This window comes from Mercenaria mercenaria, chromosome 3 (genome assembly GCF_021730395.1).
Source record: "Mercenaria mercenaria strain notata chromosome 3, MADL_Memer_1, whole genome shotgun sequence".
Classification (NCBI taxonomy): Eukaryota; Metazoa; Mollusca; class Bivalvia; order Venerida; family Veneridae; genus Mercenaria; species Mercenaria mercenaria.
Window position 1 is genome coordinate 101,295,617 of NC_069363.1, and position 22,705 is coordinate 101,318,321.

Genomic DNA, 22,705 nt, shown 5'->3' on the forward strand with positions numbered 1-22,705 from the left:
ACTAAACGTAGTCATGTGACCTTTTATCCCTAAGTGTGATCTAGACCTTGAAACAAGCCATCAAGAACATGCACTCTGCACATTGTCTCAGTGTGGTGAACATTTGTATCAAGTTTTTTTATGCCCCCCAAAGGGAGGCATATTAGTTTTCAAATGTCCGTCCGTTCGTTAGTCACGTTAACTTTTTGCATGAAGGCAATTTACTCGCGAACCACTGCACCCAGGACCTTCAAACTTCACATGCTGATAGTACTTATTGAGTATACCACCCCTACTGACCTTGGGGTCACCAGGTCAAAGGTCAAGGTCACAGGGGCCAACGTTAACTTTTTGCATGAAGCCCTTTTACTTGGAACCACAGCACCCAGGACCTTCAAACTTCACATGCTGATAGTACTTATTGAGTACACCACTCCTACTGACTTTGGGGTCACCAGGTCAAAGGTCAAGGTCACAGGGTCCAAAGTTAACTTTTTGCATGAAGGCACTTTACTTGCGAAATATAGCACCCAGGACTTTCAAACTTCACATGCTGATAGTACTTATTGAGTACACCACTCTTACTGACTTTGGGGTTACCAGGTCAAAGTTCAAGGTCACAGGGGCCAACCTCAACTTTTTGCATGAAGGCACTTCACTCGCGAACCACTTCACCCATGACCTTCAAACTTTACAAGCTGATATTACTTTATGAGTACACCTACCCAACTGACTTTGGGGTCACCAGGTCAAAGGTCATGGTCGCAGGGGCCAATGTTAACTTTTTGCATGAAGGCACTTTACATGCAAACCACTTCACCCAGGACCTTCAAACTTCACATGTTGATAGTACTTATTGAGTACACCACCCCTACTGACCTTGGGGTCACCAAGTCAAAGGTCAAGTTGATGCGGGGGGCATTTGTCACCATTAGTGACAGCTCTTGTTGAAATCCTTTAAGGTGTTTAAGAGTTACAGAGCGGATATGAAATTGCTGACGAACAGACAAACACCAGTGTCATAACATAAAACATCCCTTTGGGCATATAACAATATAGGATTCTTTCACTGGTTGTAGGTGCAGATGGGAATTTCCGGTCTCGAGGATAACTGTTTAGGCGGTTACGAGACTCCAGCCGAGTGACCGCGTTAACAGTTACCCGAGAGCCGGATATTCCTAACTGCACCTACAGCCTGTGATAGAATCTTTTTCTTGCATACCATATTCAACAAAGAAGAGTTTAAATTAAATTTAAACAAATGATTTTTTCTTACAGTAGCGTATTAACAAAGCGCGGGAACTTCACGTCCGTAAACAGGAAGTACGTCATGATGTTACAGAGACGAAAACAACGTAGGAGTTCCGGTTTTGTTTTATCATCTGCAATAAAAAGGTTACGTTATTTCTTTAAAATAACGTTTTCTGAATCGTCAAATATGTTATAAGGAACAAAGAGGAACAATCAAAATATTTAATTTTTTATCCCGTTTACGAAAAACATTATTATTACTACACACATCTTCTGTACATATGTAGTTCGTTATACATCATTTCCAGCACCGGTGAAATCACCAGAAATCCCCATCTGGTATGCAAGAAAGTATTATTCTTAGGTTGTTCTCATCTCTGTAATGACATGACGTACTTCCTGTTTTCTGACGTAGTTCCCGCGTATTGTTAATACGCTACTATAAGAAAAAAGAGCTATAAGAAAATCATTTGTTTGAATTTATTTTTTACTATCACTGGCTGTAGGTGCAGATGGGTATATCCGACTCTCAGGTAACTGTTTACGCGGTCACTCGGCTGGAGCCTCGTAACCGCCTAAACAGTAACCCTCGAGACTGGAAATTCCCATCTGCACCTACAACCAGTGAAAGAATCTTATAGTATTTGATACAGCTACCTAGAGAAACAGACCAGACAGATTCTCATGATAAAGAAAACATAAAAACTTCAGATGATTTATTATGATATAAATAAATAGAATGGCACATGGCATATTAACATATGTGACAAATGATCACAATACAATGTTATGAAACCATGTAGGCATGATTCAGGTGAAACTTGTGTGTTCCTAAACTCTAACATCAATTATAATCCTTGCAAAATTGTTTCTTGCTTGTTTTGACTGCTTGGTAAGGAGTATATTAGGTAACATACTTGTTTTCCAGTGGTCAAAGTCCTTTTGGCTTTAATAACTGCATACTTGAAATTTTTAATGTATCTCTATTTTAAACAAAGAAGAAATTTTTAAAGTAAAACTATTCATGGAATAAGTTATTCCACTACTTGATGTAAAGTTAAACAAATTGATCAAGTAAGACTGAATCGGAGGGAAAGCATTTAAGCTTCCATATAGAAATCTGGTCCCTTAGAAATGAATAATGTGCCTTGAATATAGGCTTTTCATTGCCTTTTTCTTTGATATGGTATAGGTTTTTAGTAAATTTGTAGAAACAACACTAACAGATAACAGTATTAGAGTTATACCGATCGGTAATCAACATGTAACAATAGTTTGTCAATCAACATTTGAAATGTATGTCATCAAATTGCACTACTTCTTCTACAAAATCTGCTTTTGTGTTGTGATAGAGTATCTTCTTCAAGTGTTTCAGGATGGAACAACGGGTTCAAATGCACGTTCATTGATGACTGAGCCTTCTTCCATACACTGTTTGACCCAAGCTGGTGTGACAATGTGGAACTTCTTGTGTCTAGTTCTACGCTCTTTCTTCAACTCTGCCAGCCGACTGAGATCACTGTGTAAATTATCAATAACATTATATCAGTGACTTGAAATATTGTATAATGATATATTACATATTGTCTGTCAAAATATTTTACTAACTTTATATCAATACTGGACCAAGTTTTTGATTTGCTAATTGGACCAAAACCTGCTCTATCTTTCAAATATCAAGAACTTAATTCATTTAGGATCCCCATTGAATGTGTCAGTTAATGACATCAACTCTGTTCAAAAACACAGTGTAATATAATATCTACTGTCTCATTCTGCTTATTTATTTTAGCTCAATTTTGACGAAAGCTTCAAGCTTGTTTGAACTCTTCTTGAATCTGCTTCCTGGTGAAATCAGTACTGGTGTCATATAAGAAGGCATGTTTGTGAACCCTGTGGGTCATGCAGCCACAAACCCAGAATTTAATAGCCGATACCTTAATCACTGGACCATAGATTAATGATGTCTTGACTTTGAAAAAAAAGCTTGAACAAACTTCCATTTACATAATCTGACTTGAAAAATGTTAAGAAATATTAAAACCTTTAAAAAGTTACCTAGACACTTGATGATTAATCTACTCTGAAATTTTGTTGAAATCTATACATCCAAGGCCTAATACTAGTAAATAAAACTGGCCTGGCAATGTTTATCAGTACATACCTTTCATCGACCATGACGTGTGAGATGTCTGATGTGAGTTTATTCGATATCTCTGCTCCAAAGAAACGTAACTCTAGCGCTAATAAATCCAAACTGCTATCTTTGATATGTGTAGACTTATCACCTAGTACTAAATTATTGTCGAGGTAGATTCTGAAGCAGAAACAAATCGATGATCAACTCTACTTCCCCTATTACTACATAAAAGATTTATAAAAAGATACAGAAATTAACTGAAATTACATCATTTTCCCAAATCGAAATTAAGATGGCAATCTGCCGCATTTATTGCTTCATTGCTTTACAATCTGAAGAGAATTCATGAAAGCAATCCAGAGCTCGGTCCGTAAGAGTAAAAGAACACTATTCCTAGACTCTCAGTCCGAGTCCCTGTGAAGTCATTTTTCATTCCCACTGATAAGTCAATTAAACCACAATCATTCTAACACACTGACACTACAGATTTTTGCATTACATGCACTTAGCAGAAAAGAAGAGAAACTGGTGACAGTGAAGTTTTTATGTCAGATTAGATTAGTTTTATACCCACACTGTGTGGATATAAAAAAATAATATGGCAAAAACTTCTCCATATTTTGAAAAGGTTGTAACGTACTTGCAAGTTCTCAAAAGACCATATGGTGATTCATCGGGGAAATATTTATCTTCAAGTTCTGCTATCTCTGTGTTACTGAGCTTATCATCAGGGTCCTGCAGTATAAAATACATCTTGTTATCAACTACATGAAACTTTCACTTCACAGAACATAATTATGAACGTACTATGAACAATAACCTGATCACAAAGCATACACCAGAACATTATACCAGAACATTCCTTGCACTACATATATAAAGACTAGTATATCATACGACATTTGATCACACAATATATAGCAGAACATTTAACTAATCACATAACGAGGGTATTTGATCATAGAATATAACATAAAAGCATAAATTTTCGCTGGATCAAAATTTCGTGATTTTGAAATGTTGAGTATGTTCACGGGGTTTAATATTGGTGAAATTGTAAAAATGGTAACCTTCTAGAATTTGAATTATACTAATGGTGAATATTTACACATGGATTTTTACTTTTACAGTATATCAAGTATCATATGACCACAGGAAATTCATCAGATCGGTCAAAGAATGTGTACACAACATTTGCAAATGGTCGCAAAACAAATACCAGGGCATCTAATCACAGAACATATACATGTATCAGGATGTTTGATCACAGACCAGAGTCACCAGATAAGCATGGAACATATACCAAAACATTTAGAAACAGAACATGTACATAGTCAATTTCATCAAAAACTTGAAAGACATATACCAAGAACATTCTATCAAAGGACATATCTCAAGTACACTGATTAATAGTATTGGCAGTTAAGAAGCACTGTTTACTCAAGCAATTCTTTAGGTCCCTGATAATCTTCTTATATTTTCTATCTGTGGATTAGTCATAGTTTGGGATATCCCAAGCATTTTGTTCGTTCCCCTGCAACAGTAAACTTACATGTTCTACTTTGGCGAGGACTTCAGCTAGTCTATCTGGTGTAGTTTCCTCTATATAACTGTCACCATACTCATCAAAATCTTGCTGAAATAACTTCATGGTTTTCTCAGAAACATTTATCATATCTCCTGGTGACCTGTAAAATACATATATATTAATTTTGTTCAAGCATTCAATTGGTGAAATTTACAAACAATTAGTTGTCTTGTTTGGAGGTAACACAATGGCTAAGGTCATATACATTGATTATTCCACCTTTGATGGCGGATGAAGATAGGGTGATTTCTATGCATAATTATCATCTTTGATAGGCATCTGTGTCGGCATAACAACATTTCAAACTCCAGCTGGATGGATTTCACACATAAAACACTCTCTTCTCTGGTTGAGCTTAACCTGCAAGCTTTTAAGGGCAAGTGTGTAGAAGTCAGAAACCATAACAATTAGGCCATTTTTACAGTGCTTGAGTGTTATCATTTCTAACCGTGTGATCAGTCGAAAAACATATAGGACATGACACTATATTAACTGACTAAGAGGCTAATATGAACTAAATGATTCACAAAGCTCCTACAGAAAAACAGTGGGGCAGTTAAAAACCCTCTGACATAATCTGTTTATTCAATGTACAAATTTTTAAACATGGACGTAGCTGAAGTACAGTGACAAAAGCTCGAAATGGAGCATACTGGTTAGGACTGAATACAGAAAACTGAAACATGATTTATACTCACCAAGGTGTCAATGTTTTGGCATCTAGGCATCTTATTAACCATTCAGCTTTTACAATATCATAATGGTTGGTTTTAATCATGTTGTTTACCCTGAATACAATCTTCTCCACCACTACACAATATGTGTCAATACCTGCACAAAAATATGACAACTGTTCATTCACTACAGAAACATATCAACATCTACAAATGTTTTCAAGCAAATAAGTTGAAATTACCAAATTTGACATATTAATACAAAAGCATATCTCTTTTCATCATTTAATTTGCATATCTCTTTTCATCATTTAATTTTTATCTCAACTATTCCAAAATAAGTTGAACCATTCAACTTTACCATTTAATAGCATCCATGTCCACATTTTGTATGTTTAAGCCAGCTGGTATACCAGAAACCATTGAAACTTACAACAATTGTTCACTGCGAGGGTATGACATGTACTAAACAGGTTCCATAACTCTTACTATGCATGCTTTTTATGCCCCCGAAGGGAGGCATATTAGTTTTCAACTGTCCGTCCATTCGTTAGTTCGTTTGTTCGTCACAACGTTAATTTTTTGCATGAAGGCACTTTACTCGCAAACCACTGCGCCCTGGACCTTCAAACTTCACATGCTGATAGTACTTATTGAGTACACGACCCCTACTGACTTTGGTGTCACCAGGTCAAAGGTCAAGGCACTGCGGGGGCATTTGTCACCATTAGTGACAGCTCTTGTTCACAAAGTTGTGCCAATTTCTTGCGGGGAAATTTCTGTACCCTTACTTATTTAAAACAAATTGTTGTTCCTTTATACCTGTTTATACAATTGTACTTACACATCTAACATTTTTTTCACTATAATAGTGAATAGTGAGCATTACTGTCCTCTGACAGCTATTCTTAATTTATGAGACATCAACACCCTTTTGAAACAGAAGCACTTCAGTCTTACTGAAGAAGGAAGACCCCCATTAGCCTCAACTGGAATCAATTCACTTTGGTAGAATCACTGACTGTCTTCCAATTTCCTACAGAGAACAACTCGGTACTGGCTATCTAAACAAATATTAGGGGCACATAATAAAGAGTTGTGTTAATAACATTCCTGCAGATAGTCCTGTAATTTTGTTTAATTTAAATAATTACCAGTGTTGGATTTTCTAAATATCAAAAGAGGTATACCTGGGTTTTGTACTACAGTTCCACCATGTTCTACAATTTTCTTTTCCAATTCTTGTTTTGAACAAGAGGATGGTCCATTTATTACACATATCTCCCTGCCTTCTAGCAGCTTTGAAACCTGGAAAAAATAAGTGTTCATAATGGAAGGCACACACCATTACCCTCTTGATGGAAAATAAATAGATAATACAGCTTCACCAAGAATTCATATCTAATTCACAATTTTTATCTTTCATCAAAATAAAATACATTTTTGAATATTAGGAATTTCACTTTAACAATTCTGACAAATATTAGAATTATGTTAATAATATAAGTGTTAGAATTGCTAAAAAATGGTTTAGGAGTTCTGAATATCATTTTTGACCAAAAATTCACCTTACCTGTTGTACAGAAGAAGTGTCAGCAGCCCTGAATTGACTACCCAAGGTGGGCCTCACTGCGCGAGATACAATCTTTCTCTTCTTTTTAGCAGGTTCTTGTTCTTCCCCAAGTTCCACATAACCTCCTGTCAACTTTCCTCCTGATTTCTGAAATAGAACAACAACTATGTCATTTAACATTTAAATGTTGCTTGCCACAATGTCAATGAAGGTTGATATTGGGCAGTTAACATAATTCTTTCTATAATACAATAGGTTCAAATGTAATGATCTCATATAGTGTTTATTAGGAATACAATCCTTAAAATAACTGAGCCGTGCCATTAGAAAACCAACATAGTGACTTTGCGACCAGCATGGATCCAGACTAGTCTGTGCATCTGCACAGTCTGGTCAGGATCCATGCTGTCCGCTTTCAAAGTCTATTGCATTTAGAGAAGCTGTTAGAGAATAGCATGGATCCTGACCAGACTGCGCGGATGCACAGACTAGTCTGGATCCATGCTGGTCACAAAGCCACTATGTTGGTTTTCTAATGGCACGGTTCAGATATTTTAAGGATTGTATTCCTGATGTTTTTCTCATGGTGCGGCTCAATTATGTAGGATAAACCAACACATTACAGATGCACTGGTAATGTATTTTGAGCTTTCTAACCTAATTCAATTATTGAGCTATCATTGTTAAGCATGGGTGAATAAACAAATGGCATCTTCTTCTAGTTACACCCAAAATGTACTTTGATGAGACATATTCATAATAAAAGTGTTCTCTTGTAGACAGAACATCTTACATAAACTAGACGCCCACGGGCAACATGTCGAGCCTGCCCGCTGTCAAAAGGACTGGGAGTTGCACATGACACACCCTGTCTCACTGAGGCAAACATTTATGCCAAATAAAAACGAGATTGCAAAAAGTTATAATATAAGTTATTTAAAGTAACAATAAAGGGACGTAAATCTTAAAAAAAAAAAAAAAATCTAAGTCCACACAAAAATCCTCACCAGTAGAGATAGGTCAAAATTCACCTGAAAATTGGATGTAACATGCATGTTGTACTACAGAAAAGTGGTCTTGATTTTTCCCTATGACCAGTAACAAAAAAGTTACGAATATAAGCTATTTATAGTAACAACAAAGGGAAGTAATTCTAGGATCTTGTGCATGACACTCCGTCTCATGATGATGAACAATTGTGCCAAGTTACATCAAAATCCCTCTATGCATCAAAAAGAAATGCTCCAGACAATGTCATTTTTGTATCTAACTTTTGACCTCTGTGACCTTGACCTTAGACCTAGGGACCTGGTTCTTGTGCATGACACTCCGTCTCAAAGTGGTGAACATTTGTGCCAAGCGACATCAAAATCCCTCCATGCATGAAGAAGAAATGCTCTGGACAAAGTTGTCATTCTTGTATCCTTTGACCTCTGTGACCTTGACCTTAGACCTAGGGACCTGGTTCTTGCGCATGACACTCCGTCTCATGATGGTGAAAAATTGTGCCAAGTTAAATCAAAATCCTTCCATGCATGAAGAAGAAATGCTCCTGACAGTCATTTTTGAATGTGACCTTGACCTTTGAGATAGGAACCTGGGGTTAGTGCATGACAATCCGTCTCACTGAGGTTAACATTCATGCCAAATATAAACAAGATTGCTCCATGCATGTCAAAGTTATGGTCTGGACAAACAAATCTGGACGGACGCACAGACGCACGCACACACAACCCTAACCTGCTAGACACTCAAGTACCAATTTGTTAGCCCGCACGGATGGACGCACGCACGGACAGACGGACGCACATACACCGAACAGCCATTTGGACAACTATGTCTTCGCATCCGCAAGCGGGCTCGACAAAAACCTTGTCTTGAAAGTGAAGATATCCTTTAACACCTAGGTACAAATTAGCTACTTAAGCTACTGAACTCCGATTCCAGACTAAAGAGTATTTCTTCTGGTAAAAAAAGCTCTGCATCTATGTAATCTGTAAAACTTGTTAAAGCATTACCTGTTTGAGTTGTTCAACCTCCTCCACAGTCATACAGTCATACCACTCCTTGTCATCTCGGAACTTTTCTACTCTCGGAAATCGTAATGTAAAACCTGTACGGAATCTGTCACTGTCAATAATCTCAGCTGCTTTGATCTGTAACACATTCCTATATTTATATATCATCCACCTAATGTTATAAACTTCCATTAACAAAATCAACAACAAAAAAACAGACTAAATTCCACAACTCTGGACAAAATTTTGATAAAAACCAAAGTATTCATATATTCAAGTATCCTATGTAATTATTAAACAAAATCCTCTAAAAATAAATGGGTTGTTAGACATAGAAATAAAACACTTGATAACAACAATATACTGTGAGAAAATAACAGAATCTTTCACAAGCATGAGTCCAAAATTATAGCTTTTTTTATATTAAGAGAACTTCTCCAAATAGAATCAAATACTACCAACACAGTATAACCTGCCTTAAGTGTTGTTATATTAAAGAAATATTTTATAGCAAAAGAGTGTTTTAACACTATTTATGCACGATAGGCGGTTATACGTTGGGCGTAACAATTGCAAGTGGGCGCAGCCCAAGTGAAATAATTTGTATGACGTAATACCGCCCGAGTGTATAAAGTGTTAATACACTCTTTTGCTATAAAGTATTTCAATTCTAATATGCCCTTAATCTAAAACAGTAGATAAAATATAGCAGGGCTCTTTCTTGGTTGCAACAAAAACTTTCACATCACTGCACGTCAATGTGACGTCATTCTAGCGTGTTTTAATAGAGACAAGCATATTAGAATTTGGCATCATGGGGTACATTCATTTTCATTATAACAGCACTGAATCTATAAATTTACAGATGGAGTGTATGAAAATAGCTGAAATAATATTTGTCCTCTAAAATGCAGCTCAAGTTAGTTTATTTATGGTATACATAAATAAAGGTCAAATGTGAGTTTGAGTCACTTCTGTTATTTTATTTCTGAAAAAGTCACAAAACTGTGACAGAATGACTAAAGGAACTACAGACAAACAGAAAGTTCCAATATAAAACAACTCACTGGTCTTCGACACTGTGGACATAAAAATTCATCCAAAGGTATCCAATTTCAGGTTGGATAAGTGCTTATGTAATGACATATGGACAGATATTGTCAAATTATTATTATTTCACCCATCTCAGCTTCACTGGCAATGGAAATAACACGAGTTTTTAATGTCAATACCTGTCAATCAGAGGACAACTGACAGTTGAGAATAAAGACGATGTGGCATTACCTGTACTATGGCTGACTTGCTAGGTTCTATCCATGCATCTGGTTTCTCTTTGAAGCCAGATGCTAGCTCTATACACTTAGGTGGATTTTTCTTGTCAAATGCTTGCCAATGATCTACCAGCTTAGCATTGAAGTCTTGGAGCTCTTTCTTGGAATAACCTGATCCTATCTGTATTACAAAAACCATGAGCATATTAAAACATGCATTTTCAAACGTACAGCCAAGAAACTTAACTTCGGTTTAAAATACATGTAAAAATGTATGTGTGATTTAAAGCATTAGAAGAGTCATTTTGATGCACAACCTTTAATACAGTCAAACTATGCTGAAGATCATCTGTGAAGTTCACAGAGACCACTTAGCTCTAAAGACTGTACATGTTATTTCAAAATAAACACCTTACTTACCTGGAAAGATACCATCAGTTCTGCTCATTAAGACCATTTTTGATTTTTATAAGCATGGTCTTTTTTTATAAAGGTTTGACGGTACATACATTGATGGTAACAAAAACTTCCTTCATAATATATTTCAGATCATGTACTTACAAAATTTTTAGCTCAAAACATTATATTAGCAATCCTTTGATACAGAGAAATGCAAAAAGTGTGAGTTAAAAAGCATAACCCTGATTTTGGATGAAGCTGAATGAATTGCCATAAAAGTTTTCTCTTTTTTAATGCTGATTACATAACTAAATTTACCTTGCAGAATGAGTAGAATAGTTCCGGTTGATTTCCTTCTTTTGGTGGTACAGCTACAGCACACAGGAAGTGAGACATCATACCTGCTCTGTGTCCTACACCAAAATATCCTCCCACAACCAATACATCTAACTCATCCATTAAACCTAAGAAAAATAACTAAAAGATTATAATACACCCACTTTGAACCATGACATACTTCTGAAAAAAAAAATAATCTCAGAAGATGATAAAGTATCATTATCAAAAAGAATCAAACTTATCATTCCTAATATAATCAAAAATTACTACAGAAACAAGATACTAATCCAGGTTTATAATTTCTAAAACAGTCTGAAATATATCATCTCACTGGTTTAAAAAAACTATATCATAACTTTCAACATTACTATACATCTCACTGGTTTAAAAAAACTATATCATAACTTTCAACATTTACTGCTAAAGGATCCTAGCTAAGAACCCTCATCAGTGTGCAAGTCAGCTACTTCCTACAGTGAAACAGCTCAACAATGATAACATGAATTTACAGCTATATTATAGTAATTTACAAGTCAGAAACACTAAACACTCTGCCACTATGTCACAAGTTTCTGCTACTGGTCTGAATTTTGGTTTGAGATTATCAGTTGTAAAGCAAATATGATCGGTTTTGTTTAGTTGGCAATATTTTTATGAATAACTCTATATGCATGTATGACTGGCATACCTCCAACATACTCCGGTTTAACCTTGAACCATCCCCCTTTCCTGGTATTAGGTCTATATACTGACTCCGGGTTCTTAACCATGATACCTTCCTCTCGACCATCTATAGCTTCATTCAGGGCATCGGCACAGTCCTGGCTGCAAGTATAGTAAAATCAAAAGAAATTATTGAGAAAATAGCACATATTCAGCTTAAGATAATGGACCCATAATGAATATTGGTTATTTCTGTTTGATTGCCAGTTCTCTGAACAGGACTTCAACATTCTCCATCTGGTTGCTTATACTCACTGCATCAGCAGCCGTATAATGCCGAAGTAGTATCGAGTTATTACGTTATGTCATGTAAATCGCCGACTGTCATTACGGGTCAATTACTTTAACATTTAGCCTGCTAGATTTCTAAAATGGACAGGTCTGTCATTCAATTTGGCAATACCATTTATTATTCGAAGGGGTGTTCATTGAAAATTTAATGACTGAATAGCCAACAGTGCAGATCATGATCTGCAAATTGATCTGCAAAGTTCGCAAAAGCAGAATCATTTGCCAACAGCAGGCTAAAGATTTAAAACTACCCTCCTTAATTAAACTTGAATTTGAATACATACATTGGCATGTAAGAGTAACTGAAAAATAAAATTTTCTGTGCAAGAGCAATTTTTCATTCTATGATTGTTTTCAACATTGCAACAGTTAGCAGTCAAAAAATATAGTATGGGTAGCCCAGTCTTACTGAACTTAAGTTTTAGGTTTTTAATATCAACTGATGACAATGCCTGTCTGAGGGGTGAATGTTTTCACTATCTTCCCAAATGAAGGCCATGTCATGTCTTTAATGTTGAATGTTTGCTGTAAAATACAGACAGGAAAACTTACTTGGTTTTAGCTTCCTTGTGTTCACTGATAATAAGTCTGCCCTCCTGAGTGTTGAAGGTTTTCTCGAGGTATTTCACCCTTTCCTTCAGGGGAAGGTTGGTTAAAACTTTATCATTGTGAAACAGAATATCAAACACATGTAGACACGGCTGAAAACCGTCTTTATTGGAGGATTTCACATCTGTGTTCATTGCTTTGGTTGCTGAAGGTAACAAGAATAAATGAGTTTATTTTGTGACTAATTATGTATTGATAAAAATAATACAATACAAATATAGCATAGGCGTATTAAAAATGTCATCTATGACTAATGAAAATACCATTAAGCAAGTTTTCTGGAAGAAATAGAAAAAATAATGTAGCAGATTTTACCAATTCTGTCTATCTAATCCTGATTCTAAGAAATCATGGAATTTTAGAAAAACAGCTTTTTCATTTGGGTATGATTTTGTGAATATCCGAGAGAAAATAAATGATGATTTTGTTTTTTTGGTGTAGTGTTGTGAACTGATACAAGCAATGGATCCATGATAACTGGTTCCTTATAAATGATAAATAATTCACAGCAATGTTAAAATCTTAGGAAAAAGAAATATACATGTTACTAGAGAAAACAACCTAATTAAGTCAGTCACTGAGACTGGTAATCTGTAAACAGGTCATCAGTCTAGATTTTCAGTTCAGCAATAATGAAAAATTCTACCATAGGTTTGTGTCTCTGGATGATACAAGATCATTTCACCATCCAGGATACATGTCTTGATGTCTGGCTTGAAGAGGTCATGTATATACTGTGTCAGGGTGCCATCAAACTGATTAGATCCAAATATACCAGTGTATTCATTGCCACTGTAAACATATAAAGTAAATGGAAATATGATGATGATACTGATGATGATGATGATGATGATGATGATACTATACATACAGGCAATACATGTACATTATACAGAGAGACATGACATCATGAGTTAATGGCTCTCAAAAACTTTGTCCTTAATATCATTAAGTAAAATAGGTCACACAGTATTACAACTAAAAGATAACAACTTTTCCTTAACTTTCAAACAGTATCAAATTCATGATGCCATACTAAGTGAACACAGTGTCAGTGTCTAGCATCCCAGTCCTCAAAACTTATTACCAAACCTCTTCCAGTGTAATAATAAACAGAGACTGTGGAACCTAAATTAAGAAAGAATTATTGAAAAATGAAAGTATACAAATCGGTGCTAATGACCACCTTAAACCATAGACCACATGAGCACAAAGCCCACTATTTTCATATTCAGTTGTCAGTGAACACCCCTTTGAATAATAAATGGTATTACCCAAAACTGTATGATGGACAAGTCCATTCTTTTAAATATAGCAGGCTAAAAGTTAACCTGTAAATACAGGTCACCTGCAAATAATTTTTTCGACTCTCCAAACTGTGGTATTTACACTTGTACAAGTATCACAAGTCCAAAGAATACTCCTGTTATGGTTTTCAAGGAATACTGTCTAATGTTTACTGTACATCAAGAGTTACCTACCTTCTAGAGAAAAACTTGTATTCACAACCATCCTTATGTAACAACATTCTTTCACCATCGTATTTAGTTTCAATATAATAGGGCTTCCCTTCCATTAATTTCTCAACCTGTAAAAAAATACAGATACTGAGGGAGATTCTCTAATACTGAATATCAGAATAATTTCTGTTAACATTCCATTTAAACACAATCCATTACAGAAATTTATACCAAATTTCTGTGGAAGAACAACATTGTCACAGAATACATGGTACCTGTATTTCTAATACTAACAATACTCACCTTGTAGTGCTTTCTAACTGGTGTCATATTGTCAGGAAGACTACAATGGTAATTTAAAAATCAAGTTTAAACCATGCAATGTGATGCATGTTAAAATCTTTGCTTTTCAAATAATAAACTTCTTTCTTACCTAATCTGGTGAAGCTCACTAATCAAGCATTGCTGTAATGGTGCAAACAAAAATATACCAAGCCCATGCTTAACTAGGCCAAGCTCTCTAAACCAAGATGCTTTTGTAGAAAAGCGCATGTCTCCCCCAATGCATAGTCATATAGGCAAGAAGTCATAAGGGGACAGGAGCAAAAATCAAAGAGACAATAATGGTTGGCTGAAATAGGGATCATCTACTTGGCATGTCCAATCATCCAACTAAGTTTCAACATCCTGGGCCTAGTGGTTCTCAAGTTATGAACTGGAAAAGGTTTTCCATGTTCAGGCCCCTGTGACCTTGACCTTTTGATCGAGTGACCCCAAAATCAGTATGGTTCATCTACTCTGCATGTCCAATCATCCTAGTTTCAACATTCTGGCTCAAATGGTTCTCAAGTTATTGACTGGAAAGAACTTTCTATGTTCAGCCCCCTGTGACCTTGACCTTTGATGGAGTGACCCCCAAAAACAATAGGAGTAATCTACTCTGTAAGTCTAATCACCCTATGAACTTTGAAGGTTCTAGGTCAAATGGTTCTCAAGTTATTGCCTGGAAATGGATTTCAATGTTCTGTCCACTGTGACCTTGACCTTTAATAGTGACCCTAAAAACAATAAGGTTATCTAATCTGTAATTCCTATCACCCTATGAAGTTTCAACATCCTGGGTCAAGTGGTTCTCAAGTTACTGACCAGAAATGGATGTCCATTTCTGTTTGCTGTGACCTTTACCTTTAATAGTGGCCCCAAAATCAATAGGGGTCATCTTCTCTGCATGTCCAATCATCCTATGAAGTTTCAACATTCTGTGTCAAGTGGTTCTCCAGTTACTGAACGGAAATGGTTTTCCATGCTCAAGCCCCTGTGACCTTTAACAGAGTGACCCAAAATCAATAGGGGTCATCTACTGTGCATGTCCAATCATCCGTTGCAGTTTCAACATCCTGGGTCAAGTGGTTCTCAAGGTATTGATAGGAAATGGCTTTCAATGTTCAGGCCCCTGTGACCTTGACCTTTAATGGAGTGACCCCAATAACAATAGGGGTTGTCTACTCCATAAGCACTGCCACCCTATGAGGTTAAAATGGTTCTTCATTTACTGATTAGAAATGAAGTGTGACGGACGAACGGACAGATGAACAGGGCAAAAACAATATGTCTCCCCCATGGGGAAGGCATTATAAATATAATCCAGTCATCCTCATCAAGCAGAAAATGGTCTCAGATATACCAGTCTTTTACGTTACCAGAAGAAGTTCTGTACTTGTACCAAACCCAAGATATACCAATCCCTTACCTTGTCAGGTAAAGCTCTCTCACCAAGCATTGTAGTGAAGGGTGAGAACACAGATATACCAATCTCTTACCTTATCAGGTGAAGCTCTCTCACCAAGCATCGGTGTGAAGGGTGAGAACACAGGTATACCAATCCCCTACCTTATCAGGTGAAGCTCTCTCACCAAGCATCGGTGTGAAGGGTGAGAACACAGGTATACCAATCCCCTACCTTATCAGGTGAAGCTCTCTCACCAAGCATCGGTGTGAAGGGTGAGAACACAGATATACCAATCCCCTACCTTATCAGGTGAAGCTCTCTCACCAAGCATCGGTGTGAAGGGTGAGAACACAGATATACCAATCCCCTACCTTATCAGGTGAAGCTCTCTCACCAAGCATCGGTGTGAAGGGTGAGAACACAGATATACCAATCCCCTACCTTATCAGGTGAAGCTCTCTCACCAAGCATCGGTGTGAAGGGTGAGAACACAGATACACCAATCCCCTACCTTATCAGGTGAAGCTCTCTCACCAAGCATCGGTGTGAAGGGTGAGAACACAGATACACCAATCCCCTACCTTATCAGGTGAAGCTCTCTCACCAAGCATCGGTGTGAAGGGCGAGAACACAGATACACCAATCCCCTACCTTATCAGGTGAAGCTCTCTCACCAAGCATCGGTGTGAAGGGCGAGAACACAGATACACCAATCCCCTACCTTATCAGGTGAAGCTCTCTCACCAAGCATCGGTGTGAAGGGCGAGAACACAGATACACCAATCCCCTACCTTATCAGGTGAAGCTCTCTCACCAAGCATCGGTGTGAAGGGCGAGAACACAGATACACCAATCCCCTACCTTATCAGGTGAAGCTCTCTCACCAAGCATCGGTGTGAAGGGCGAGAACACAGATACACCAATCCCCTACCTTATCAGGTGAAGCTCTCTCACCAAGCATCGGTGTGAAGGGCGAGAACACAGATACACCAATCCCCTACCTTATCAGGTGAAGCTCTCTCACCAAGCATCGGTGTGAAGGGCGAGAACACAGATATACCAATCCCCTACCATATCAGGTGAAGCTCTCTCACCAAGCATCGGTGTGAAGGATGAGAACACAGAGATACCAATCCCTTACCTTATCAGGTGAAGCTCTCTCACCAAGCATTGGTGTGAAGGGTGAGAACACGGATATACCAATCTCATGGATTCTCACTGAGGGGTCATGCATCATTCTGCAAACCTGCAATCAGATAATATCTATATATAAAATATTCTCCCTAAAATTATTTAGATTAACAATTTACTGAAAATTCAAGCATGTAACTTCAAAATGTACAAGAAGAAAAACACTTTGAACACAGTTACAATATGTAACAGATAAAAATGACAATTATAAATGTAATGTGTTTTTGTCATTCAAATATTCAAATCTAAACTAAGCCAAATCTGAATCTAAACTAAAAGTTCAAACAACAGTCAAAAAGAAAACTGCAATGTTGGGTTATATTAACATAAGTCATATTTACATAATCTAGACATATGACATTGGTTTGTAGAAAAAAAAAAGTATTGAGAAACACATTTCTCCATACATGTAAGATTGAGATCAAAACTTACCTTTTCCAAATTGTTGTTAACATTGTAGAATTCTTCAGCATCAGGATGGAATACAGACAATACTGATGACTGACTCAGTCCTATCTTCAGCTCCTGGTGTGAAAGGTAAACAGTATCATAGTTTACAATATATGCAAATGGTACAAGATGTTTAAGGGTTGAAATTTTTGTTTTGTACTTGTTGTATGCAAGTATGAATTACATACAATTACATTAAGTATGAATTACATTTTGTGTGAATTACATTACATTAGGTAGCAATTACATTAAGTATGAACTAGATCTATATAACATTAATTATGAATTACATTAAGCATGAATTACATTACATTGGTATGAATAACATTACATTTAGACTAGTAATAATTACATTAAGTATGAATTACATTACATTGAGTATAAAATTACATTTGGTGTGAATTGCATTACATTAGGTACCAATTAAATTAAGTATCAATTACATTAAGTATAAATTACATTAAGTATAAATTGCATTACATTAGTTATGAATTACATTAAGTATGAATTAAATAACATTAAGTATGAATTACATTAAGTATGAATTACATTAAACTGGGTAGAAATTACAATTGGCATCTTGAAATATTGCCATTGTTACACAGTACTTTATACCGAAATATACGTACTTTTCCTACTTCTAATTACAATTTTGTTCTCTCTTTCAATTCAAATGATTTAAATGAGATTAGGTAACTGGTCAAAATATTCACTGGCTGGTTAATTCTTTTGTACAATATGTACCTTGACAATCATTCTAGTGAGCCACTTCAGTTCTAGAGCAGACATGTTTGTAATCAGTTTTACAATGTGTTTCCGTACAGCATCTTTTTTCTTTGCCGCATTGTTTGTTGCTATACCATCAAGACAGTCGTTCACTTCCTGGATAAACAGGGTCCCACGACTTGGACATCGGTTTTGTAACACAAAATAAACAACACTAGCGAAGTCCCCAACATCCTGTTAACATAAAATATGTAAAACTAGCAAAGTCACAAACATCCTGTCAACATAAAATATACAACACTTGCAAAGTTCAAAAATATTCTGTTAACATAAAATAATGTACAATAGCAAAGCCCTAAACATCCCGCTAAGTTTAACCCTTATCATGCTGGTCACGATTGATTCTGTCTTTGCGACCAGTGTAGATCATGATCAGTCTGCACATCCATGCAGTCTGATCAAGATCTGCACTGGTCGCCATTCTGTCAGTATCTTTTTGGTAAGCACCCCTTTTAACAGTTAATGGTACCTGTCCAAACTGAAAGGTGGACAAGTTCATTATAGCAGGGTAAGGGTTAACCATAAGATATTTCTTTATGACCGTGACATCATTTAAGTGATTTGGCACAGCCTGCACTGGAAATTGTTATGGCTGTTCACACACTCAAGGATGTCAAAAAAGGACTCCCATAGCTTTTATATCTTAATTCACAACAGCATATGTCTTTTTACTTTACAGCATAATTTCACAATAAATATCGTGTATGAGAACTTTTATAGCAAAAAAGCCCTCCAAATTGAGTCTATAGTATGCTGTTACCTATCAGAAGATTTTTATAGGAATTTTGGTATTCTTACAGCTTTAGCAGTCCTTGGAGCTTTGTAGTTGAGAAGTCTGTGGGCATCTGGACTGTCTTTTCCCAAACACAACACCTCTATCAACAATTTGGCAAACATATGCTGCAGGTTAAAAAAGTACATGTAATGAACAAATGTTTGAGAGCACATAATTATTGGACATGCCTAGATAAAAGCTACCACTTCAGGTTACTGACATTAAATGACTACAATGAACATTATTCAACACTGGTTGATCTGTAATAAATTATAGTTAACAAAATCTCAGATGAAGACTGTTGACAAAAGTGTGCATGGTGAAATGGCATTGTAAACTGTCATACACTAATCATTATTAACAACATTTTATGCAAATAAGAATCATTTTACCTCTTTGATACCATAGGCAACTCTCTCTTTCTCTAAATGTGGTAACAGCAACCTCATACCAGGATAAAATGAATCTGCCTGATAAAACAAAGTGAAAGAAACATTTTTTATCTCTAACATTTCTTACATTTAAAGTGTGTACATAGTGGTATGAAAATTTGTAAAATTGAAACAGTAGATGTGTTCAGCTACTATGTACTATATTAACCCTTATCATGCTATTATTTTGCCATTTTTCTAGGTGACCAGCTAGCAATAGCAGACAACTCTGTGTTTACATCAACACTGCATGTCTTTTTCTGCCTGAGAAAATTGGGAATTTTTGACTTGTAATATTGTCTAAATTGAGAAAAAAAATATCAACATAATCATTGTTTTGGGAAATATTTTGTGTTCTGATTTTGTTAAAGAAATGTAAATATAATTTTTCTGCTGTATGAACAGTTTCTGACTAAGACTTTGGGTGACTATAGTATAGAATGAGTTCAAGATCGAAGTCAAAGACTCTTAACATTCTTAAACTTCAAGACCGATTCCTACGATTGGCCACTTGACAAACTTTTGGATTCTCCAGTACATGTTTCAGTGTCTAGACAAACAGAGACATTACTGGAATACCGACTTGTTTCACTGGCAGTACATGTATCATTTCCCTAAAGAACATCATGTTTTTGTGTACCCTTGAAATGAATTTTCGCAATTTACATCTATAATAATTCAAGTTGTTATATTTTTGATGTAATGCAGAATTAACGAATGTTCTGAATGAGTGACCAATTAAGCTAAATTCTAGCAACCGCAGTGTTATAAGGTACTTAAATAGTGCTGATTGGTTATTCATGATAATATAATAATAATAACATCTTTATTTATAGAAGGTAGCATTTTGTGGATTAAAGCTCTGGATTGTGAATTTTGTTTGGAATTGGGAAAAAATATCCAAAGTTTGCATTTGGAAAGGGTTCAGTAGCTGGACCCAGTGTATCTAGATTTGATTAAAGGTGCGCCATTTCATGTACCCCAGTATCAAAATACCCTGATGCGGTGTCCCAAGTGGTATCAAGTCAACTCGTCCCCTAGTCAAGTCGTCCCCCAGACAACTCGTCCCCGATTTGGTCATTTCGTCCCCGAAAATTGGTCATTTCGTCCCCCTCATGATAAAATTTGGTCAACTTGTCCCCATTTAGGTCAACTCGACCCCATTTTGGTCAATTCGTCCCCCTTTTGGTAATTTTGTCGCCCTTAATATTTTAGGCATTTTTGCTTTTTTATGATATTTTTTACTTTAAAAACTGGTATTTAAAATCATCGTGAGTTTTTAAGGAGTTATATTGGAAATGGTTAACTTTATTTAAATAATTAGGTTTGATAAAATAAAAAAAGAAATATCCTGAAAATATAAGACAATTATCTGAAATAAAATTTAAAAAAATAAATAAATACAATGCCCTTAGTAATAAAATATAATATAAAAGAAAATCGAATGAACTTTTTAAAAATCATAGTAAGCGTGGTAAGAAAAGAAAAAGCAATAAATCCTTATCCCTGATCATAATAAAAGAAAGTTTTAATTAGAAATACAATAAGAAATAAATAAAAAACTAATATATGTCACATATGTATTACTAAAGATTACCAGCATGCTTTATATTCATTTTTTGTCATTAAAATAAAAAAAAAGAATACTTCAAAAGTAAGGAGACGGGTTTCTATAAAACAAGTAGAATGAGCCTATACCTACATACGAAAGGTGTTAAAGGTAAGAAATCACATAAAAAGGCGTTGATTGGGCTGATTGGAAGGTGTTATTAGTATATAATTGCATGAGAAGTTGTTGACTGATCGAATGAAATGTATCAAAATTTTCTCCTAGTAGAATTAAATTTGTTATTAGTTGATTGGAGTGAGGAAATTATGCTTTTCAATTCACTTCTGTTAAGCAAACCGCCAAATGATAGTTTTTGGCAAGACATGTATATACTGACTTGACTTGTTATAAAAAATTGTTTAATAAAAAGTTTAATCTCATTCAAGAGTTTGAAAGTAAGCAGCATCAAATATGGACATTTAAACAGCAATCATTTTCTCCAACATAGCAGGCTTACAAAAAGAAAGAAAAAAAAGAACAGAAAAAAAAATTAAATTGATCATTTAAAGCAAAAAGTTCTTAAAACAAACAAAAACTTACATATATTTTTAGTATTAAATATACTTATTTGAAAGAAAAAACAACTTAATTTATCATACTTTGATATTTTTTTCAAAAATACGTTTTTAAAAAGGGGTCGAAAAAGGGGGACGAAATGACCATTTTAAAATTGCCAAGGGGGACGAAATGACCAAATCGGGGATGAGTTGACAGGGGGACAAGTTGACTAGGGGACGAGTTGACTGTAAATCACCCACGTAGCTAGTACAAGAAATACACAAGTTTTCATGAATAAATTTCTCATATTTTCTACACAAAACACCAGCACAGGACTCGATTAGTTGTCTGAAATCGATATTTTCAAAATCTTGATTGACTAAACAGTGGTCTTACTACTTTATCCCTTGTGTGCGCAAACACCCATACTGCATGATCATGAATTTTCTGCAAAGTAAGTGAGACACGGCAAAAGCAAAAAACTTGACAGTCATGTGTTAATACTGGAAAGAATTTCCTTACTGTGGTTTTGTCTGATCCATGCAGTACTTGGTGGGATTTTCTCCACTGATCAATGAAATCTTTAAGAATTCTCTTTTTCTTATCATTTCCTTGAGTTTTTGAAATTTTCTCCAGCAATCCACAAAGTTCTGAGAAGTGGACTTTTGATGCAACCGTGACAGCTGGTAAATCTGGCTTGTCATCGTCCATGGTTAAAAATTCAAGGGTCTGCTGAACAGAAATACCAAATACAATGGTTATTTAACTTGTTTTCAACTGAAAAACAAGATTCAGCAATTTTCGCCAGTGTAAACAATGACCTTTTATACCTCCATCTGAAGAGTATTCAAATGTTTGCTTTTTTATGTGTAGTTTCTTTTGTTTAGTGTTCTTAAAATTTAATCGAAATAATTAATAATT

General features: G+C 35.7%; 1 protein-coding gene across 1 annotated transcript; it reads right to left on the minus strand.

Annotated features, from left to right (window-relative positions):
* Positions 1-1,931: 1,931 nt before the first annotated feature.
* Positions 1,932-22,616, minus strand: LOC123523820 (DNA ligase 4-like). Its single transcript, XM_053539507.1, has 20 exons — positions 22,307-22,616; positions 19,639-19,716; positions 19,270-19,371; positions 18,430-18,645; positions 17,668-17,760; positions 17,186-17,290; positions 14,337-14,443; positions 13,502-13,647; positions 12,799-13,000; positions 11,921-12,057; positions 11,212-11,357; positions 10,508-10,675; positions 9,224-9,361; positions 7,206-7,352; positions 6,823-6,940; positions 5,657-5,789; positions 4,923-5,058; positions 4,011-4,105; positions 3,395-3,547; positions 1,932-2,749 (listed from the first exon to the last, which is right to left on the minus strand). Exons 1-20 carry the CDS (start codon positions 22,493-22,495, stop codon positions 2,602-2,604), a joined length of 2,757 nt encoding a protein of 918 aa, XP_053395482.1. The 5' UTR covers positions 22,496-22,616; the 3' UTR covers positions 1,932-2,601.
* Positions 22,617-22,705: the final 89 nt, after the last annotated feature.